General features: G+C 37.1%; 1 protein-coding gene across 1 annotated transcript; it reads right to left on the bottom strand.

Annotated features, from left to right (window-relative positions):
- Positions 1-6,420: 6,420 nt before the first annotated feature.
- On the bottom strand, positions 6,421-11,093 carry LOC148176566 (uncharacterized). Its single transcript, XM_088033966.1, has 6 exons — positions 10,928-11,093; positions 7,073-7,581; positions 6,927-7,026; positions 6,778-6,885; positions 6,574-6,729; positions 6,421-6,529 (listed from the first exon to the last, which is right to left on the bottom strand). Exons 1-6 carry the CDS (start codon positions 11,057-11,059, stop codon positions 6,467-6,469), a joined length of 1,068 nt encoding a protein of 355 aa, XP_087890092.1. The 5' UTR covers positions 11,060-11,093; the 3' UTR covers positions 6,421-6,466.
- Positions 11,094-24,447: the final 13,354 nt, after the last annotated feature.

Genomic DNA, 24,447 nt, shown 5'->3' with positions numbered 1-24,447 from the left:
CTATGCTTTGGTTCGTTTAGATTGTAACAAAAGTCTTACTTGGTGAAATAGTCGCTTTATCGATTTTAATTAACGATTGACTTTCGTACGAGGGAATGAAGTGACTTGTGAAATTTTAGTGTAAACGTAGTCATAATGTTGAAAAATAACTTGATAAAACAGCAACAATTTGCATTAGATTTAAAATACAAACTCAATTACAGGGTGTACCAGAACTCGTGACCCAGAGAAAAATGACTTATGAAGGCAACAAGTCTGAACCAAAATTTCGAAACAAAAATTTTCTAGCTCAAAAAATGATCGAGTTAACAGAATTTAAAAATCAATACCTATGGACACATACTATCGTCCATTGGTCAGACTCTTGTTGCCTAGGAAATTGGGATGGCTTTTTACTCCACATCTAGAATGAGCTTTCGGGATTGCTTGTTAATTTTTTAACCTCTCTCTTATACTATTAAACTTAATCAATTTTTGTTTTGAAATTTACCATTTGTATTGGTGTCGGCACCTTCCTTGCTCTGTGGGTCATGAGTTCTGGGACACCCTGTAATTGTATCACATTTTATGACTGAGTCAAACCACCTTTAAGCCTCATTTCCATGGTTCGTTCTAGAGAGAACAGAATTCGATTTACGATGGAATTTGAGTTATTGCACCACATTTTGCGGTCAGAAAATTTTGCAAATTCTATTGCACCCTTGGTTTACAAGCCTATGTTCCGATTCGGGCGGACAAGCTGGTTGAAACGCCAAACCACCACACGGACTGCTACATTTGGTGATAACCAAACAGTTTTAATTACTCCAATTCTTTTAATTTGAACACTAATTTTTTATCATAATGTTAATATATAGGTAAATAACTCATAAATGTGGATTAATTTTAATGAATATAGCGATAAATGCAGATGAACCTATTTATTTCCTGCATTCTAATTTACAGAATCATTGTATGAAAAAAGGAGTGGATAAATACAGGTAGGTTTCTTATCTATGTAAGTGGATTAACCCTTTTGAAATAACCGACAGGCCTCTGTATTCTTATGAATTTAGTTAGGTTTATTACCTAGAGAGTTAAATTTTTTATTTGATCCTGTAAATTAAATCTGCTAAATAGATTTTAGGAGAATTTACTTACACAACATATCTATGAAATAAGAAACTTGAAGGATCAATGAAATTAAATAAATTCTGTACTGGTTCAACTCAACGAATCATCTTGTCTGTTCGACATCGGTTCGACGGACATTTCAACACAAAACCAAAACAGAACGGACAGAACCAACTTGTTCGTCCGACGTGTTATAATTTTTAGGAGAAATAAATAGCTACTTATCAAATATGCTACGTTTGATATCTGAGAATGACTTCAAATCTTATGATTTGAACTTTTTTTTGGCCATTTCATAAGTGATAATCTGAAAACTGCAGCTACTATTTGATGTTAAATAACTTTCATTTTCACCAATCAATTGTCAGCAATCATGAAGTGCAATTAAAAAAAAAATAATTAGGTTCTGTGCGTTTTGTCTCGGTTCTTTGTAGAACTGTCCGGTGCGTTTTGTCTTGGTTCTGTGTTGCAATGTCCACCGAACTGATGTCGAACAGACAAGATGGTTCGTTCTTTCAGTTGAACTAGTACAGAATGTTCATGAATTTGTTTCATTTTATTTATACTCCAAGTTACTTATTACGTGGATATGTCAGCTATGGTAACTTTCACTAACATCCAGACAATTCAATTCAACAAGAAGTTAAAAATTCAAATCTTCAGGTAATATCTCTGATCAAAATCCAAAAGATTCAATTCATAGAACGCAGACCAAGCATACAAAAATTCCTGTTTCTCCAACGTACAAAATAATTTCATAAATTAGGTTCATTCTGTACGGCCAATTTTATTACTGTGCGTTCTGTGTTTTGTTCTGTATTAAAATGTCCGCCGAACCTATGTCAAACAGACAAGATAGTTCGTTCAATTGAAGCAGTAAACTTTGTCTTGTAGGTAAATTCTCTTATGTCGTAAGTCGTAAGTCAGAAAGATTCAATTTATAGAACGAAATTAAAAATTCAAATCTTTAAAGGGCCCCACAAACCTCGTTCTTGCCCGACGTGTTTGAACGACGGTTTCGACTGTTGGAACGAACGGTCGGAAAAACCGAGGTCTGTGGGCAAAAACCGTCGTTCCAAAATATCAGAAATCTTTGAAATCCGTCCGTCTTCGTTCCATCGGTTCGGGCAAACACGAGGTGTGTGGGCAAAAACCGTCGTGCTTTTTCAGTGTCGTTCGTGCTATTTTGCTTTCAACAGTCTTCTGCTGCTGCCTATCTGAACTCTTCTATAATAAAAGTTTAACTGGCCAACAGTCACTCGTTTTATTAACTCTTTCGTCCATAATTTGGAATAATCCGAGTGCGTTTCAGAAAATGTCAAGCGTATTAATTGAATATGTACTCATTATTTAATTTGATTTCGGAAATTATCAGCTGTGATTCAAATTAACCACTTTAATTTTTGAAAAACGTACATTTAACTCCCTCGTCAAATTAATATCAGAAAACACTATTTGAAAGTCAGATTTGATCATTTGCACATATTTTCCTTCGGATTGGAACTGTGGTAGGAAATTGATTTACTATATTTATACTTATACCTATATTAACTTATAAGCGCTAATTTCGGAAGCTTAGTATTAAGAAAGGCCTATTATTAATTACATCTTAATGACGTAATCGACGACACCGAAATGTGTACGGCAAAATTGTTTAGCGTAATTGTCACTTTAAATCATAGGCGCACTTCTAATTGTCAATTATGACAATTGATGACAGTAGTTAGTTAAAATCGGCTAAACATTGAACTGTAGTCGGAAAACCAAGAGCTATTGCAAAATTTGATGAAAATCGGTCGCTAAGAGTAGTGGCTGCTGATTAGTAAGAGTTGTATAGGTAAAATAAGAGAAAAATCAAAAAGAAGGCCACTGGTCAAAGTCTGATTTACATTACAGAAATTCAGAGAAAAATCCATGACAACGAAAAAGTCGTTCACATTTCGGTGTCACCGATAGTAATAATTAGTGATCAAAGGTAAAGTTTTAATTAATTTGATTAGAAATTTAATCAGACTCATCATCACATCATTTAACAACAAATTAATAAACGAATAATGATAAATTAATTTGACATCAAAATAGAAAGCCCTAATTAATTTCATTTACTTTTATATTTATTTAAAAAACAATTAATTGATTATTTAATTAATTAAACAAATAATTAATCGTTTAATCGATTTAATTTGTCTAATTAATTTACACTTTAACTTTTAGCAACTAATTAATACCCCATTAAAACCAATTAAAAGGTCATTAGGCTAATTAACCGACTAATTAATTAATTTGATTAATCTTTGATTGACCTTCAATTGACCTTTGATTAATCACTTATGGATTCTCTTACTACTAGCTCATTTTATATTCTCCGAAATTTATTGATTAATTTTTTTTATAATTTGGATACATTTCACTTTATTTAATTTAATAAATAAATTTAATAAATAAGAAAAATATAACAACTGATATTTTCTGGAATTTTTTAAAAACATGTAGGAAGCCACCGCGCCGCTACTGACAACACTATGATTCTGTTTATCGCTTCAAAACCGACCAAAAATTACCGAAGGTGTGTGGCGCCGTCCGGCTTCGTTCTTCGTTACAACGGTTTGACCCGTCGTTCAAAAACGTCGTGGACGAACGGTTTGTGGGGCCCTTAATTTTAGAAATAAAACTGGGTGTTGTAAAGTGCAGCCGAACAGGCCCGGACGCATTTCGTGCAACATTTCGATAAATTTCTCCCAATGAACTTATAAGTTTAAATAACCACAGTTCCGAATCAGATGATAGTTTGATTTAAATTTAAAAATGGTCAAGTGTGTGTATGTATACTAGATTTCAGTTCTTAGCGAGGTCCAAAGGTCGAACCTGGCCTGAAATTTGGGACTGTACCCAAAAACTGTGTCGAGGAATGTACTTTATAGGGACATTTTTAAACACCAAAAGTTGCCGACATGTATGACAGCATTTTGACAGGAACGTCATAATTGTAAACATTGATGAGACATTTACATTTCGCGTTGGAATAATATCAAAAACTGTTGAATTCTTCCGAAAATATGAAGTTATTGTCTTACAAATTGAGATGGTTTTTAAATAAGTGGTTTCTTTGTTGGTTATTAACAGAGAAGTAATAAAATCTCGCTGACTCTTTGAAACAGGAATGCTTACTCAATGGGGAGAATGCACATTTTTGAATTTTGATGAAAATCGATAGTTTTCATGTCGTATAATATGATGTTGCTAATAGAAAAATTGCAAAAAAAATGTTTATAATTTTTTAAGCGTTTTTAAAAGTCCGATTCGAGCGAGATTGGAAAACATACCTATCAGCGAGGCTAGCTTTGTGACGTCACATCTCAGCTTCGCTCTTAGCAGAGCCGTGCGTTTGTATTACTCTAATTCGATTGCCGTCTTTATAATTGAAAATGGGGTCAAAACAGTGGTGTTTTGTGCCAGGATGTAAAAGTGCTAGTATTAATGCACCCGAAAAAATATTTATAACAGTTCCTTAAGACAATAAGAAGAAAAAAAAAGCGAGATGTTCGATGTTTGATGTTTCTATAAAGTGTAATATTTTAAATTTATTGAAATTAATTATGTTATTACCCATGATACATGCAGGTATTACATTTTTTGATTGACTTTATCTGTAGTCCACATGCTACATACACTGACTTTATTTATTAAAGTGCTTTATACAAACTTAAAAACAATGAATTTTTTGCTTAAACTGAAGACTTTTGTTATATTAGAAACAACTGCCAATTGTACCTTTTCTTAAAGACTTGAAGTGTTGAGGGTTTTAATAAAAAAATCCTTTGGTCTAACGAAAAAACTATTCGAAGAAATTTACCAATTTAGTTGCGACTTTTATTCTATAGAGTAGTCTATCTAGTATGTCCCCGGATTGAATTTGCAAAAGGAAAAAAAACTTTATTTTTAATTTTACGCATAAATCAAGGAATAAATAGTTTTTGCTTAAATTAAAACTTATCAGAATGTGTTTCTAAAATCGTAAAAACCAAAAACTAACAAAGAACTTTTTTATTTTTAATTATGCAACAAATGCCAAAAGAATAAAATTTATTCTTTAATTTAAACCAATATTTGATTAAACCACACCTCTTTCAGCACCTAGTTCAGCACATAGTTCAATAATTCTAACTCGTAATTCGACTGTTTCGAATTTTATCGGATGCAACTGCATTTATTATCCTAGTTTTTAATACCCCATTATTGAATAAATTTTCCTTTAATCTTTAATGCACTATTTGATATTTTGAATTCACAGCCTACTATTATGTACTTACGATTAGAAAATTCAATAAATAAAAATATGAAAAAATTGATTTTAAGAGAACAAACTAATAATTTTGAAATTTTAATTGCAAATTTATCTGTTTTGAATTAAGCAAAAATGTTATTCCATTGTCATTTTTTTGTAAAATGGAAAATAACTTTTTTTTCTCTCTCTTGTGAACTCAACCCGGGAACATACTGTATAGTGGATTGTATAGAAATTAAAAATTAAAAAAACAACAAAAGCTTTGGATCAGTTATTGTTATTAATTTGGTCTGATTATAAAAAATCCAATACATTAAACCACCTATTTAATTTCTACCAAATTATTGAATTATAAATTTTAATATGGAGAGCGTATTCTTCATACGAATTATTTCCGAATATAGAAAAAAATAGATGGTTATTATATGGTACATAAATAAAATTCAATCATCAACATAATAATTATAATTGTATTTCTCTTGGATAATAAAAATCCAACCATTTATTGTAAACTGACATATCAAGTTAAAGAAAGATGTAGTTACCGCGACACTTTCACCGCAATGTTTGGATTTCTCGATAAAAAATCCCATATCATCCGCACATCTACGAGTCTCAAATTTTGTGTGTCGGCTTTTTGACATCCCGTTTCCATTGTGAATAAATTATTTTGCAAAAACAACCATAAATTGCAACGCTGGTGTTAAACAAATGTTCTGCATACGGAATTCCATCAGTAGGCGGAGCGCGTAGCTGAGATGTGACGTCAAACCAATGAAAAAGTGTTTTAGCTCCCGCCTGAATATTTAAATTTCTTTAGCCAATTTTGGCAAAACCGTCATGTATTTTTCAAAAATTTTTGCACCACTGCGTTTTTTGAACAATAGGTATTCTACAAAATTTGGTACAAAAACATATAGGTTACATTTTTTGCATTCTCCCTATTGAACCCTATTGAGCAAAAAATATGAAATTCCACCTTTTTTTATTCGATTTTTTGTCCTACCAATTGAATAAAAAAATATTTCTGAAATTATTTATTAAAAAAAAACTCTAAAATTTTAAATTTTAATTTGTAGTGCGCTGAACCTGTCTCATCACTGAAACCATCGAATATATCGATTTAGCAATCTAAAACATTCAGTTAGTTTGATATTGTAGGATCAACTACCCACCGCAATGCCTAGATCATAATTTAATGTAATGGCACTTGAAAAGGACAGATTAAGAGTCTTCTGAGCGTTTAATACAAACATTAAAAAAGTCTTTTTATTTTCGGCATTCCAGTTGTACCAATTTGTAGTTGCCAGCAGGGCACTCAGCTCATTTGACTACAAAAATCACTGAAAAGAAAAAGCAAAAAAAAACTAAAATCTTACGACATCTTCCACCATTTGTCCTGTCAAAATAATGTGAATAAAAGTCAGTGTGCCTGTTGCGCTCACAGTAAAGATTCTGGCGTATTGATCTTCAATGTTTCCTGAATACTTAAAAAAACATTAAGGAAGTTGGATTAGGTGGTACTTACAGTGTATACAAAAACTAAGAGACTGATACCCAATATAGATGAGGCGACACTGTATAAAATTATCAGTGAGTTAAGTTTCCGCGAAATATTTACAACGTTACTAAAAAACAATTAAAGAAAAAGAACAACAAAGTTGCAACATGTACAAATAAAGATAGACGTGTCGATCAATGGCAATTCTTAATTTTTGTCTAACAGCTTCTTGATACTTCGTCTTATAAAACAATGTGTTGTCATCGTCAAACCCATCATCAATTCCCTTCAAAAAACCGATTAGTAAATAAAATTGAAAACGTAGCAAACCCGTGATGTAATTGGTCATGTAGAACACAGCTGGTGTCATTAAAATAGTCGGTATATATCCAACTCTGAACGTCCATGATAAAACTGACTCCCACTGTGGGAAAAACTCTTCAAAGATGGCGATAGGAAAAAACAAATCGGCGTCTCCGTCCACCGGCTGCGAGTACGTAAATCCACAAAACAACATCAAAATTGTGTTCACCACAGTGTAAGTGTTGAAATAAAGAGCTTCCAAGCGAATTCTTTTTCGAGTGGCAACACTGACGATGTTCATATCCCAGTATTTAAGATTGATGACTATGCTTTGGTACAGATTTGTCATTAGCGGGATTGTAGCAAGAGTAACAAAAGTCTAGAAACAAAATAAGGAGAAATAACTTCGAATGGTACAATTGCGTCCAAAAATAATGCACCATGGTATAAACAGAATATGCACTCTACAATACATTTTACCCCTAGAACTTTTGGGTTGGTCTGTTTGAGATCTGAGCGGTCGATTTTCGTACAGGGATACGTCAGATAACTAAATTTTATTTACAACTCATGAAGGTTGAGTCGACTAAACAACATGATTTAAAAAACATTGAAAGTAATTTTGAATCAAGGTTTGTATTCTTAATCAATGACTCCGATACCACTATAAGTTGCTTGCAATTAAATTAATCTCGCATTTAAGTTTAATTGCTGACATTTGATGGAATTAAATATTAATTTTAATTAAAGATGTAATTTTTAATTGCTAATTTATTTATTAAAATTATTGATTATTCTAACGTTTATTTTTTTTTTGACAATTCACTTTCGTTGCTTAAAAAGTAAATTTTGGTACAATCAATTTTTAATTCTGATCAATAGTAAGTAACTAAATATAGGCCGGTTTACGCAAAAATTTAATTCAAATTAAATTAAACTTACTTGTTACTTTAACACAATGTTAAATATTTCATTTCATTCTAAATTGTTAAAGTAATAGTATCACTTTGGCAGTAGATTGTACAGGGTCTGGCAACACTTGTTTTCACCCCCAAAATTGTCTTTAATTTTAAAGATAAAATTTTGAAAATTTGCATACGCTCATAGTTAACAAAGCTCTAGAAGCCGACGCAAAAATTTATTTTTTATTTGGCGTCGCGACGCTTTAAAAATGTACTTTTTAGCTAATTGTGAGGGTTTGTGAAATCAACCCTTAATTTATTTTTTTTTAATATAAATATCTCAGTTGTTATTTTAGATTTAACGCAAATTGTATTCAAAATTTGAGGAAAAAATGCTGTTTTATCAAGTTCGTCTCCAATTTCATTACGTCAAAATTGGGAACTACGTTTACACTCATCTGTCAACATCTTGTGTAACAAATGACATCTATCCTTTGGTTCGTTTAGATTGTAACAAAAGTCTTACTTAGTAAAATTGTCGCCATGTCGATGTTAATTAACGATTTCTGGTGTTCATTATGTGCAACATGCCCGAGTTAATTTAAATTGATCTTCGTACGATGAAATGAAGTGACTTGTGAAATTTTAGTATAAACGTAGTTTGTCACTGCGCCGTCATAATGTTGAAAACTAACTTGATAAAACAGCGTTTTTTTCGAAAATTTTAAACACAATTTGTATTAGATTTAATTTAAAAACTCAAATATTTGTATCACAGTTATGTTGAAAAAAATTTGAATTCGCGAATATAACCGCGAAAAGGCAAAAATCGCTAAAAATTATACATTTGAGGCGTCGCGACGTCAACCAAAACGGTGATATAAAAACAAATTTTTGTGTCAGCTTCTAGAGCTTTGTCAACTATGAGCGTATGCAAAGTTTCAAAATTTTATCTTAAACAATAATGACGATTTTGGGGGTGGACCCTGTATAAAGACACAACCCTAGTGCTGTTAAAAATTTGGCAACAATACTAGTATTGTTAAATGCGTCTTTTCGCAATTTCTTGATTTTGCTAAGCTGTTATTTATACTACTTAGTTTCTACTTAGTTATGGCCAACTAGCATTTATAATTTTTGAAGCATCAATTTATACATTTTTTTGAGTTTTGCCATATAAGCAAAAAAAATTCTGATAAAGGGAGGCAGTGCGCAAGTTTTTGTTCTGAAAACGTTTATCGTGTTATCTATTGACACAACTAAAGGGCCCCACAAACCTCGTTCTTGCACGACGTGTTTGAACGACGGTTTCGACTGTTGGAACGAAACGGTCGGAAAAACCGAGGTCTGTGGGCAAAAACCGTCGTGTTGAACCGACGATTTTACCCACAAACCTCGGTTTTTCCGACCGTTTCGTTCCAACAGTCGAAACCGTCGTTCAAACACGTCGTGCAAGAACGAGGTTTGTGGGGCCCTTAACAGATGGTACAGTTTAAGCGCTTTTAGCTTTCAGCTTTCAAGATAATGTAGCGCTGACCTGCTCAGAAGATTTGACTTTTTAGGGTTTCTACGACGGTGTGGTTTAAGAGACCATAAATTTGGGTATTTATTTCTACAGGTTTAAGCTGTCAAACATACGTTAAATTAGAGCGCTTTTGCTAAATTTAAAATTAATTTTATGTTTGCTAGCAACGGACGCTACATTTTGTGTATATCACACAAAATTACTTTGCAGTAATCAGAAGTCAGTAAATACTCTCACGTTTAGAGCAAAACTGACTTAATTTTTAAAAAAATTGTAAAGATTTTTTTCTACTTCGCGTTCATAATGAAGATATTTCGATACGCGTTTGAGCGTATTTGGGTATCGTAATGGACCAATCCCGTGCCTATATTTCCAGGGGCATTTATTTTTCTTAGGTTTGCAGCAGACAAACCGTCAACCTGCCGTCAACGTTGACAATTTAGATTTTGGTTTTGATAAACCATGATAAATCGATCAATGCACCATTATTTCGTGTTGTACTTGGCTTAATAATTCATCGGAGAAAAACTCTTTGGATGCAAGAGAACCATCATAATCATGATAAACATCTTTGCTCTCTTGGCTCCCTTGTGCTTCGGTAAACTCAAAACGTCGATTTTTTTTCCCAAACATTTTGCAAATGCCAACTACCCTAAAATTCCCTAGATTTCGAAATCAAGTTTTTTCGTTTAAAATAAGGCGAAATAGAAAAAATAGCGTATGATACTTGTTCATAATGCATTTTGTTCATTATGAAACGCGTTTCATAATATACTATTTTCGGTTTTCAAAGATGTTATTGATTCCAACATTTGCTTCACTATTTAAATCCTGAAAATGTACGTTCCAGAGATTAATTTTGAATAATAGCTGAATATGACGTTTAAGAGTGGAATTCTCCAAAGTTAGTTAGCACTAATTGTAAAGTAAGAACTATCATTGCTATTTTTGTTATTGTTTACTTCTTAGTAAAAAGAACAGTCCCAAATTATGGAATTAAGTTTATAAAATTTAAAATAACAAGATCGCAAGAACGTGTTTTCAAATTAGAAAATCGATAGTATTTATAAAAATAACACTACTCCTTAATGCGAACCACATAAGCAATGTTTGAATGACAACCCAGGCTTCAGAACCGAAATTTATCATCTGAGCAGGTCAGCGCTAAATTATCTTGAAAGCTGCTATACACGCTTGAAATTGAATATCTCAACTTTAGAGTGAGGGTTACTTTACGTGTTTTATTTAGTATAGAGTTAATGGGATGGTGCATTATTTTTGGACAAAATTCTACTTACCAAAAAATAGCAGCCGTAAGTTGGGAAATACTTGATAAAGTACCAGAACTCAAACTTTAACAAAAATAGAACTGTTTGGAAAAGCAACAACCCGGCCAAAGAGATGGTGATAACTCCTGTTATGACTTTCATAATGATGTTTTGGAACACATCCAGATAGAGAAAGCGGATGATCCAGAGATGGTCATCTGGAACTACAGAAGTTAAAGCCGAGTTGTTGTGGGAGTCGTACCTTTTTTGGAAAAAGAAACGACTTTTGGAGCTCCATCAAAATGCATCGTTGCATACAACTAAATACATTTTTCAGTATTTGTCGGTAGGTCGGAATTGTCATTGTAATGTTGTTATGGAAACTAATTCTAGAAAGATTAATTAATCGATGTGTAATTGTATTGTATAAAAATCGTTAAGATTAACTTCTAATAATACATATTGTAATACGACAACAACTAAATATTTTGGGTTAGAAAATAAATCTCTTTATCATGAACAGATGTTTTATTTACCGTGGGGAAAAAGAAGGAAAGAGCCCTTAAGGGTCGCTTGAAGGAATAGGGGGCTGTGGCAAGTGTCCTGTGGAGGGACGCAGATGGAACAACATATTGTTGTCTTCAGAGGGACAGTGTGGTGTGCGAGTGCGGGACTTAGACTTGATATTATGGAAACTAATCACAAGAAGATTAATTAATCGATCAGTAATTGTATTTTATAAAAATCGTTAGGATTAACTTTAAATCGTAATCGTAATCGTTTGTTGAACTAAGATCAAACGTAATTATTTACACTAGTTGAAAATTCTCAGTCTATTAAATAGAAATGTACCAATTTTAACTAAATTCAAGCAGTAATAACTTTGATATGTACAAAGGTTACTTAGGTCACTTATATTGTTGTGTCTTTTGCTGTGCAGCTAAACGACACGGGCTATCGGCAGCTCTTCGTCTGGCGGCACATGGGTCCATTTAGGTCCTTAATAAGGCAGAGTAAATGAGACCAAAGACACTCTTCCCAAGACAAAAGTAACTTTAATTTCTCAAAACAAATTGTACAAAAATATAAAATGAACAAATATTGGTTAGGGCGCCACTACAGCTATTTACAAAACTTGCCACTAGCTGTGGTCTAATGACAAGTACAGTGAAAGGAAAAAAGTTACGCAGAACCTTCAAATAGTGATAAATATCAGTTGCCGCTGAAGTACTATTCTCGCTTAACATAATATACAAGGTGTTTATTAATGTTTCTAGCATCAAGGGTGGCTATGAAATGTCAAAGAAATGTGCCGCTCATTACAAATGTGGGTTTCGATTTGTCAACTGACATTTGCAGTTAACCTCAAACATGAAGCAAAGTAAGTTTTGAGAAATAAACTGTTCCAGTTGTAGTTTAAAACCTGAAAATCGAAAACTTGGGCACAAAACCGTAACTAAAACGCCATTGAAGTAAGTAACATTATAAATAATTTTCAAGATAGTTATATTCACTATGAAAACAAAGCGGCAAAATAAGCTACGACAGGAATTCCAAAGCCACGCTTGATGCTAGAAACATTTATAAACACCTTGTACTTAACATTAGTCATGTAACTGAATAGCGTAGGGACACAGCATAGAGAGATAATTGTATTCCTATGCTGTGGTAGAGAGAACAATTATTAGAAAATTAGTGACTCTTAATGGTCGCCATGAGCAAAAATAATAAAAACAAAACAAAATAGTCAGACTGACTAAGCGTTAGGAGGTAGAAGGGATAGATATTTAGTAAATACGAAATATTAATAATTCCGTCATTTCGCGACAGAGACGGTAGGCAATAATAAGAAATATTTAATATGAGATTTTGACGTTAACCGAACCGAACGTATGGAGGTAATATTTAAAGAGAAAAGGGCGAATACGCCCTAAATAATAAATAATCGTAACGAATACGAAATTGCAAACGCGACCGAGAGATATAATAAACGGTAATAAATTGAGATAACGCAATTTAAGACTAGATTTAACTGGACGCTGATACGAGATCCAGATGGTGGTGAAGAAAGAGCCTGGAACAGATGTTCAACAAAAATAAATGCAGCATTAAAGTCCCCCACAAGAAATCACATCAAAATGAACAAATTTTATAGTTTTTGCTACTTTTTGGTACGATTTTTGACTCGTGAAACCATAATCTCATAAGAATATCTCAGCGTGGATCCAAACTTTTAGCGCAGGGTAAAAAGTATAACTTGCGTGTTATTAAGAAGCAAAAGAAATCATCTAAACTTTCTGAACAACTTTTAGTTTTTGTACAAGACAAGTTTATGTCGATCTGTACATGAAAAAATGCCCAATAACTTTGGAGAAAAAAAAAACATAAAAATACATCAGGCGTGGCATTACTTAGCTCAAAATTTAAAATAAGGCATAATTAAACACTAACAGACAACAGAACGAAATGATCCAGTCAAACAGAATGTGCTAGATTTTAAAGAAATAGGAGTTTTCCAATCAGTGGTGTTGCAGAAGAAAAATATCATGATAACACTAAAACCACCGCAATTTTTGAAGTAGGATTTGAATGGTCTTCAAATTAAGTGTGTCTTCAGTAAATCAAAAAGTTTTACGGAGTTTTCTATCTTCCACATTTTTAAGGAATTTTCTATATATGTATTTTGGTTTAATGTAAATTTGCTGCTACTACATCTAAATTAAGACCTTCGTCTAGATTCTTCTTCCAATTTTATTGCTTTATTAAAAATTTTGCTAATCTAAATAAATTAGCATGTAATTTAGTCTACTATCGACCACACTAATAATTTCAGACTGAAAGTTCAGCACACTAAATGTTCACAGAACGTCGAGAATACACTTTTTAATTTTCACACTAAAGATAGATATTTAGTGCACTAAATCAAATCAGCATATTTCGAGAATCGCACTCCCGATCAGTTGCTTTTGTGACAAAAAATTGTGTTAAGGTTTAAGTAAAAAAAAAACTCGTTACGAAAATGAAAGTGAATTTGTTTAGAGACATCGAACGGCTGGCCAAATTAAGGGCGGGAAAAGGCGAAAATCAAAATGCGTTTACGGAAAAAAATATTTTTAAAATTTGGAGATCTTGACTCGTTCTAACCGGTCAAATTTTGTGTATTTAATTTCATAACACCCTGTTATGATTTTTGTGAATAAAATTTTTGTGAATTCCAAAATGTTTTACTTTCTTAAATTTAATAGTTTGTTAAACTAATTTGAACTTGGCGTGCAGTGACAGGTGAAGGCACTGCGTGCTAGGGACATTTAGGCGTTGACAGGTGACAGGGCGGGAAGAGAGACGAGAATTGGCGGTAAGACCAGCGTGGCGTGGCGAGAAGACAAAGGAGTGTGTGAATAGTTTATTGTGTGTGGCGAACGGAGGCAATAAAAGACTAATTTCGTAAACGGTGTTTTCTTAGTCTTAACACGTCAGAAGTGGGATAGGCACTAGGCTCACGGTAGGCGATTACGTGGAAAAGAAAATCAGGTTATGGCGCATGGGGGACCTGACCCTGGCGCTGGGTTTGGGGATGGCGATACCCTAAACATCGGCGTCGGCGAAAGGTTGGACGAGGAAATGGAGGGCTTGGGCGAGGTGAGGCTCAACTCCTTCCTCGTCAACAAGTTGTTAAGGGGCATGGCGGCCTTGACTGATCGACTGGCTGGCGTAGGGCCACGGGGCGAATCAGCAGGTGAGGAAAGGCAAACCCAAGGCGATGGGACGAGCCATGCGGGATCAGGTGCAGGATCCGGGGGGTTGACTGGTTTCAGTCGTGCGGCGTGCGACTTGATTCCAGCGTTCGACCTTGACGATCCTGACGATAACATCGAAGCGTGGCTCGCAATTGTCGAGCAGGTGGCGGAAGTGCATGGTTTGTCCCCAGGCGGTAGGGTACTAGCCATGCAGCTGAAGCTAGAAGGGCAGGCGAAGCTCTGGCTGCGGCGGATCGGCATGGCGCAACGCTCTTGGGAGGAGTGGAAGGTGGTGCTAAGGACGGCGTTTCCTAGGCGGTGCTCGTTCGGCGTCATGTTGGCGGAGTTGGTCAACAGGACGAAACAACCGGGCGAGACCATGACGCGGTACTTCCAGGAGAAGCTGGCGTTGTGTTCCAGGTGCGGGATCGAGGGCGAGAAGGCGGTTAGCTGTATAATAGAGACCCTTCCGGAGGAGATGAGGGGTAATGCTAGGGCGCAGCATTACTCCACACCGGAAGATCTTTATAGCAAGTTCCTCTCGGCGATGGAGACGAAGGTGCCCAGCAAGGTGACGTTGGTGCCCTCGAGGGAGGCTCCGAGGACAGAAGATCTGAGGAAGAGGACGGCGTCCATGGCGACAAGGACAACGGCGGCGGAGTCATCGGAGCAGTTGAAGAGGCGTTGCTTCAACTGCCAAGAGATGACGACGCATCTCAGCAGGAATTGTCCGCTTCCGAGGAGGGACAGGTGCATGGCGTGCGGCAGGACGGGACACTTGCGCAAGGACTGCCCAAGGAAGAAGGCGGCGACCGAGGCGACGGCAGGGGCGACAACCAAGTTGGTGGGTGGATCGACCAGGCGGGTAAGTAATTCCACGGGGTTTCGGAAGTGGGCGGTGACTTCCACCGGCGACGTAGTCCACTTACTGTTGGATTCGGGAAGTGAGTACGACATCATTTCGCATGAGTGTGTTGAGCGGCTGGGGCTTAACATCCAGCCATCGAAGGTGATGCTCTCAGGCTTCGGAGGCGGCGAGACCAGGGCGGAGGGGTCTACCCAGCTGAGGGTTTATGTTGAAGATGCGGTGGAAATCTTCAGCACGCCCTTAGTGACGGCGGAATCGTTGGGCGCTGATGTTGACCTGCTTTTAGGTCGCCCGACGCTAACCAGCGGGTTCCTGGAGATGGTGGTCGTTGGACAGGAGGTCTCCCTTCGGCCAACCATGGCGGCGGAATTCATGGGAATCCGTCTGAATTCGGACCTGAAGCGGCGTGTGACCCTGGCGAAGGCAGTAACCATGGCGCCGGATACTGAGAGAATGGTGGCGGTTGACGTGGAGGCAGAACAAGGCGAAGTTCTTTGTCTCAAACCGTGCGTCTGGGAGAATGGACGGCAGGTGATAGCCATTACAGGTGCAACCCTGAACGGAGGAAGAACGGGCTTGGTAGCGATCATCAACGTGGGCGACGTTATGGTCTCGTGGCGGGAAGGGCACCTACTAGGACGGGCGGAAGTCCTAGATGAAATGGAGAGGCCGGTGGTGCGATCGGTGAGTACATCTCCTTTTGATTTGAGCACAATTGATGTAGGTGTGTTGAATGAACGAGACATGTCCGCTCTGATTGGGTTGTTGAACGAATACCAACGTTGTTTTGCGACAAGTGAGAATGATCTAGGGCGAACAGATTTGGCGAGCATGCAGATCAGGTTGACATCTGATAAACCGGTGCACAGACGACCTTATCGTTTGGCGCAAAGCGAGAAGGAGAAAGTCGGAAACAAGGTGAATGCGTTACTTCAAAGTGGAGTCATACGAGAGAGTAGCTCGGCGTATGCAAGTCCCATCGTGTTGGTTCCCAAGAAGAACGGTGATGTTCGAATGTGCGTTGACTACAGGGAATTGAATTCGATAACGGTGAAGGATCGATTTCCGCTACCATTGATTGAGGACCAATTGGACAGCTTGGCGAACAAATGCTACTACACGACGTTAGATCTGGCGCAAGGTTATCATCAGGTGCCAATGCACCCGGATTCGATGGAAAAGACGGCTTTCATCACTCCGGAGGGGCATTACGAGTTTCTGGTGGTTCCATTTGGGTTGGCGAATGCTCCAGCTGTGTTTCAGCGGGTGATCAACAAGATGTTAGGTAGTCTCAGGGGCAATGCGGTGTTGGCATACTTGGACGATCTGTTGATACCATCGTCTACGGTGGAACAAGGACTACACATCTTGGCACAGGTGTTTGAATTGTTGGCGAAAGCAAATCTCAAGCTCAATTTGGCGAAGTGTGCGTTCCTAAAGGAGGAGATCGAGTATCTAGGTCACCTAATAAGCAACAAGGGTATCTGTCCAGGTGAGAGGAAGGTCCAGGCGATGGTAGGCTTTCCAGTACCCACGAACGTACGACAGGTTCGACAGTTTGTAGGATTGGCGAGTTACTTTCGGAAGTTCATTAAGGACTTTGCGATTTTGGCGAAACCCTTGACGACGTTGACCAAGAAGGACGTACCATGGTGTTGGGGCGTTGAGCAGCAGGATGCGTTTAAACAGCTCAAGCAAAAGTTGACGAATAAACCGGTGTTAGCACTCTTAAACAGTAAGGCAGACACTGAAGTGCACACCGACGCAAGCAAACTAGGCGTGAGCGGAATTCTAATGCAGAAACAAACAGACGGTGGCTGGAGACCTGTCTTCTATTTTAGTAGGGCGACAACTAAATTAGAACAGATCTACCATAGCTACGAATTGGAGACATTGGCGGTTGTGGAATCTCTTAAGCGTTTCAGGGTGTACATTCTTGGCCGACCTTTCAAGGTGGTAACCGATTGTGCTGCGGTGAGAGCTACATTGGTTAAGAGAGATCTAGTTCCGAGAATTGCGAGATGGTGGTTGGCTATCCAAGAGTACGACATGGTGGTAGAGTACAGGCCTGGTAGCAAAATGCAGCATGTTGATGCACTCAGTCGAAATCCGATTAAGTCTTTGACGCATGGCGATGGTGGTGAAGCGTCAAACGATGATGTTCTTAAATTAGGCGATGAAATTGCAATTGGGGACGAAGGCGCGAGTCTTAGAGGTGATTTGAATGTGAGATTGCTGGCGGGTGATGACTGGTTTCTCACGGTGCAACTGCAAGATCCAAAGGCGCAGAACATCATGGCGGCACTAAAAGAAGGAGTGGCAGACAAACAACTAAAGAGCGACTTCGTGGTGAAAGATCATCGGCTCTACAGACGAACAACCTTAGGCGATCGGTTATTTGTCCCTGCCATGGCGACATTCAGCTTGCTACGGCGTTGTCACGATGAAATTGGACATCCAGGGTTTCAACGGTGTCTGAAACTTGTGAAGCAACACTACTGGTTTCCAAAAATGGGGCGATTTGTGAAGAAGTACGTGGAGGCCTGCATTCCGTGTGCATTCAGCAAAGGACAGCATGGACGAGCAGAAGGAGAACTGCATCCCATCAAAAAGGTAGACGTACCTTTCGACACTTTGCATGTGGATCATTTGGGGCCAATGGTGAGAAGCGTACGAGGTAACAGCTAGCTTCTGGTGGTGATTGATGGCTTCACAAAATACGTCATCGCCAAACCGACCAAGACGTTGACGGCGAAGGAAGTGGTGGCTGTGTTGCGTGAGATTTTCGGCATGTTCGGATGTCCACGGAGAATCATCAGTGACAGAGGCACAGCGTTCAAAAGCAAGGTGTTCAGCTCATTCGTGATGGCACAGGGGGTACGCCATACCATGAATGCGATCGCAACTCCTAGGGCGAATGGACAATGCGAGAGGGCGAACCGAACGATAATAGAATCGTTGATGGCAAGCGTCGAGAACGAGGCGAGATGGGACGAGAAGATTCACTCGGTGATATGGGGAATCAATAACACCATCAATGCGAGTACTCGACAAGTGCCGGAGGATCTCATGTTTGCTCGGGTGACAGGGACAATCTTTGGCGATCTGGTGGATAAGGACCAACGGCGTGAGCGAACAGAGATCATGGCGAAACGGCGGAAAGCACGGGTAAACCTGGGTGAAGTGGCCACGAAGATGAAGGCGAGGTATGATCGGCGGCGTAAGCCGGCTACCGAGTACAGGTTAGGCGAGCTGGTACTATGGCGAAAAGCAGCTACGTGCACGGCGACGAGAGGCGCTAGTAAGCTTACGCACAGGTTTGGTGGTCCTTACAAGGTGACTCGAGTACTTGAAGGCGATCGATACATCATTACTGCAGTAAAAGGTGTGCGAGGCTACAAGAAGACTAAATTCTTGGTGGCTGTGGATGCCCTAAGGCGATATCGAAGCGTGGTCCCTGCTTCCATGGTGATGAGCAAGGCGAAATCCAAACGTTCTAATGTGATTTCTTCACAGGGTGTAACAGATTCTAATCCCTTACAGGTGGTTGACTCTGACTATGGCCCGGTGGATTCGCCTGAGGATGAGGAGGAGTCTCGGCAGGATCTGATTGATCTGCTGGAGGGATAATGGGTGTGTGTGTACATGTTTGGGTGTCTTTGTTGTGGTTCTGGTGGTGGACAATAGGCGACTGATGCAGAACGAGCGAGCGAGCGATTGTTCAAATTGTATTCATGGCGATGTGTATTAATGAGGACATTAATATGTTTCAGGAAGGCCGAATGTTAAACTAATTTGAACTTGGCGCGCAGTGACAGGTGAGGGCACTGCGTGCTAGGGACATTTAGGCGTTGACAGGTGACAGGGCGGGAAGAGAGACGAGAATTGGCGGTAAGACCAGCGTGGCGTGGCGAGAAGACAAAGGAGTGTGTGAATAGTTTATTGTGTGTGGCGAACGGAGGCAATAAAAGACTAATTTCGTAAACAGCGTTTTCTTAGTCTTAACAAGTTCTAAACACCACCGCAAATTAGTTTAGAATGGTCATTAATAAAGTGTTTTACAAGCGGACTGATTACGCAGAGTTGTTTTTATGCTTTTTTGTTCTTTAATTTTATAGCAATTCAATGGTAGGTGGGCGACTCGTCAAAATGTAGGGGAGAAAAATTAGTTTAAAAACATGCGATTTCAAAAAAAAATTATTAAGAAAAGTTGTTACAAATAGTGAGTTCTCTTACCAGTTTAATGTTACGCACTCATTTCCATAATGCCCTCGGGCTTTAGCTGCAAACACAATGTTATGTTGATGTGTAATTTGCTCTCGACAAAGTCAGCGCCAATATATGAAAAAAAATACGCGCAGTTCGAAGATTGGCGGAATCAACATAAAATTTCCACAATATCTGAAAACGTCCTTTTGGCGTATTTTGAAGTGCAGCGTCAAAAATTCAAGTCTTCAAGTTTGTGGTCTCTGTACTCACAATTGATAACAAACTATAAGTTTGTTGTTATTTTGGGGTTTACCTTAGTCATACGCGCGTCAAATAAAACCGATGCCAACCTTACAACACAAAATTGCACACCGAAAACAGTATTAGTAGAACGCAAAATAAAAAAATATGTTTATTAAACTTACCGATACCCTTTCCTATATTTCATGGATGGTCAACCCAGCCGCTCCTCAACCGAGAATGAAATTCCTGGTTTTCAACGTCGAGTTCTTTTACTCTGGCAAACGTTTTATCTTGGAGAAAATCGACAAATTGATTTTCTCAAATATATGTGGTCAGTTGAAGTGGGGATGCGTGAGTATTTGCACTCAAAAACGCAAATTTTTAATCAACTTTTGAAATTTTTATAAATTATGATTTCAAAATCTAAAGACAACATAAACAAAATACACTCAAATAGAGTTTGCTACATAAAAATTAAGATATAAAGATACCACAACTTCGTGCAGCATCACCACTTTTTATTATTTCATTCCTGAGCGAAATTGGCAGAGAATGCACTTAACACGTCAAAGTAGACAATAAAACTATAAAGATAAAAAAAAAAGTATACTTTACTTCACTTGAATTAATTGTTAAGTAGAAGAATTTTATAGTAAGTAAATAATTTACAGTAAATTTGATAACATGATAACGCTTGGAACTGCATGAGATCAATATGATTGAATATGTTGAAAAATGTACCTTTTTTAGAGAAGCGAACGACTTTTGGAGCTCCATCAACTTGCATCGTTGCATAAAACTAAATGAATTTTTCAGTAGTTGTCGGTAGTTCGGAATTGTCATTGTAATGTTGTTATGGAAACTAATCACCGAGAGATTAATTTATCGACCAGTGGTTGTATTGTTTAAAAATCGTTAGGATTAACTTTTAATCGTAAGGTGAGTGGGGTAAGAAATAGTATATTATAATACCAGTTTAAGAGCACGACGCGTCAGCGGAGTGGTTTTAACGTCGTCAGGGTTTTAAAGGCGCTTAAGCACATCTTTTCACGTTTGTAAAAATCCGTTCAGAAAATGAGTGAAGATATTAAAAGGCTAGCAGGACATGCAGAACTGCGATTAATACTGAATCTACCCGACGCTGAGAAATATACTGGTCATGCTTTCCGACGAATTTCATACGATTATGGCAAACAGTGGTATGAACATCGATGAGTTGAAACGTCAGGTGGGATGGAAATTTTCGAGTGTGGTTAGTGGCTATATTGAAGAATCCACTTCAAACAGAATAGTTGTTTCCAAACGCATTGCTGGTGTTCTGAACACATTGGTTGCTAAATCAACTTCATCAAGTACTATGGACGTCCAACAGAAGAATGAAAGTGAAAAAGCTTCTACTAGTTATGAATTAGAAGCAACAAACAACAGTAACCAAAATGAAATTTAGATTAATTTAGAATTCTCAGTCTCTATTGAATAGAAATATAAATCAAGTTTAAGAGCCGGTTTTTCAATCGCTGATTAATTGTTAGTTAGCCTATAATTTCTAATTAACGAAATTTGTCAGTTTTTCAAGTGTCAATTAATCAAAAAGTTTATGTTAACGTGCAGTTTACTTAATCATTAAAATATCTAGTAATTAACTTCCAATTTTCTAATGTCAAACAAAATATTGAAAACATCAATCTGAATCTTCATTATGTGGGATTACGACATAAACGCATACAGCAGTGACGAAGAGGTTCGTAGACCGAAAACTGTAAGATACAGAGTGGGACCAAAAAGATTTTTTTGCCCGATTTCGGTTGAGGCCACGGACGGTACATAACTTATTAGAAAACATAGAAGAAGCAATTTCTTTTCCCACTAGAAGGTAAATTTTGTCAGTATTGTGAAAACGAATAATCTTTATAGCAGTTTTTGGGTCTAGAAATGACTGTTTATCGCCCGAAAATCAGTTGCTGTTAACTCTGCGATTTTATGCTACTGGCTCCTTTTTAAGTGTGGCTGGAGATTTTTGTGGGGTGCACAAATCTACTGCTTGTAAAACAATTCGACGTGTAACCATGGTTTTGCAGGTCTGAGAGAAAATTATATTAAAATGCCACAAAACGTAGAAGAGTTAACAGAGTGTAAACAAGGATTTTACAATACAGGGTGTTAGGTAACGTTACGGCCATAGGAAAAGGGGTGATGGAGGCTGCCGTGAAAAGTAATGTTTCGAAGTTTTTTTCGGGTTTTCTTGAACAGTTTAAGAGCTGGAAGGCTTTGAATGTGACCAATCAGGGAACAATTTGCATAAGGTTACAAAAATTTGAATCAGAGTTACTGAAGGAATTTTTTTGTTTGACGTCAAACTGACAGTTCTTATTTTTTTTACCAGTGGCGAACTTGTTCAAGTTCGTCCAAACGAAAATGTGTTGGGCACAATAAAGAAAACATTGTTGCATCGTTTACAATTATGTGTTCAACAAGATGGTGGCCATTTTGAACATCTAGGGTTATGTTGCTTTATTGTCTGTTTTTTGAATAAAATTGCGTTATTGTTTTTCCCTTTTATTGACGCCACTGATTTAAAACTTCAAATGTGACGGGAAAGTGACAAATTATTCTTTTGGTCCGAAAGCTACTTGGATTTCTGTAAAATTGAAAAATTATTTGAAGCTATTCTATTGGTCAACTTTAAAACCTTGTAGCTCTTTAACTAAAACGAAAAAAAAAAATTAATTGCGGATTCCGAGACAGTTTACCTTCCTTAATTATGTGGCGACCGATAGGGTAGGTGGTCTTGACCTGAACGTAGTCAAAAATGTCAATTGTCTTTTCTCAGATTTCGATTGTACATGATTACCAATTATAACGTTTTCTTTTATAATATAGTTTGTTATCAGTGTCGCAGTTTAATTTAATCCTAACCACCAAAATTATCCATTAGTCTATGGCCGTAACGTTACCTAACACCCTGTATAGTAAAATTTCCAAGATGTTTCTGGGCAATAGACTCTAGCCATGTTAAAATACAGTCCCCAGGAGGTAACAACGCAGAAATTTACAGAAACAGAAAACAATTTTTTTTCTTTGAATGTACAGACAGTTTCTAATGCGAATTTGAAAATTCAAGATATTGTCGTTCGGTGGCCGGGTTCAGCGCACGACTCCCATATTTTTAGAAATTCTTCACTATGTGGAAAATTTGAAATGGGAAATTTTGCAGACAGTTTTCTGGTTGGGGACAGTGGTTATCCTGTAAGGCGCTATTTAATAACTCCTTTGCTCCAAGTTCAAAATCAAGCGGAAAATTTGTTTAATGAATCTTTAATTCGCACGAGTGTGGTGGAACGTTCATATGGAGTTTGGAAGAGAAGATTTCCGTTACTTGCCTTAGGTTGAAGATTAAAATTGGATACTATACAAGCCGTAATATTGTGTGATTCATTAAATTTCCATTCGCAGTTGGCTTTGAGAAAAAAATTCATGTCGTAACTAACACCATTACAGTAGTTTCGACTTAATATTTGCGAGATTTGCTAGTTATCGAACAGGAAGTCAACGCACGTCCAAAATACACGGCCTACCTAGAATGGAAATTTAATGAATCACACGATAGTTGCAACTGCGGTTTTGCATAACATTGCTTGTGATGAGGGTGAACCAGAACCTGTGGTCAATGAAGAACAAGAAGCCGCTGTTAATATTGTTAATAATGTTAGCGTTCAAAATGCTGAAGAGATTAAGAGGAGGAATTAATTATATTACAAGATGCAACTTGATACATAGTTATTTTAAAAGATTGTAACATTTATTTAAACCAAATTCAAAGAAATTTACTTAATATTATGAAGTCTTTTTTACAACAAAATCTGCTAATAAACAAATAAAAAGAAAACTTAGAATCTAACTGCAGAGATTCTGAATTTTATTTTCATTTATTAGCAGCTTTTTTTCTAAAATTTTCATCCTAAGTTCGTGTTTTTCTAAGAATTTTTCTTGCTGCAACTTCACAAAATTTAATTTTTCTTCTATAAGTATATGCCCGGGGCCAATATATTTTTTGGTACCTCTTGTTTTAATAATTTTTCTTCCCTTAAACATGTTAATTAAAGATTTAAGAATTTGTGTTGGAGTAACTTTGTTACTTTAAAGTTTTTTGGTCACAGGTTCTCTTAAATTTCTTGTTGCATACGAACTCCAGTTTGTTTCAGAAGATAGGTCATCATTTGATGTACTGGGTATTGGATCGAGTTCTCCACCTGATTGATTAAATTAATTATAATCATTATAATGTAAATGTATTTACTTTTTTACCATTTGAATCGAGAATTGTAACATAATATCTTCAGCGTCAACAGCACCAGAAACCGTGTCTATAACTGCTGGTGTTATGATCAGATCGATCAGAGACTCTCTTCTTAAAACAACTTCTAAAGAAAATAGCTTTTGCCACTGCGGCAGTTAAATTCTCTTTCAATTTTCTTCCATACGTGTTATTTTTC

This window comes from Gnatocerus cornutus, chromosome 4, assembly GCF_029298725.1.
Source record: "Gnatocerus cornutus isolate USDA-ARS CGAHR chromosome 4, icGnaCorn1.1, whole genome shotgun sequence".
Classification (NCBI taxonomy): domain Eukaryota; kingdom Metazoa; phylum Arthropoda; class Insecta; order Coleoptera; family Tenebrionidae; genus Gnatocerus; species Gnatocerus cornutus.
Note: the sequence above shows the minus strand (reverse complement) of the source record. Positions and strands in the feature narration are given on the sequence as shown.

What these genes read in the sequence shown, in the direction of transcription:
- LOC148176566 (XM_088033966.1), bottom strand. Translation starts at nt 11,059, where the DNA reads ATGAAAGTCATAACAGGAGTTATCACCATCTCTTTGGCCGGGTTGTTG. An exon ending in CGACACGTCTATCTTTATTT is followed by an intron (nt 7,027 to 7,072) that starts GTACATGTTGCA and finishes ATTGTTTTTTAG; the next exon opens with TAACGTTGTAAATATTTCGC. An exon ending in ATTATGATCTAGGCATTGCG is followed by an intron (nt 6,530 to 6,573) that starts GTGGGTAGTTGA and finishes TGAATGTTTTAG; the next exon opens with ATTGCTAAATCGATATATTC.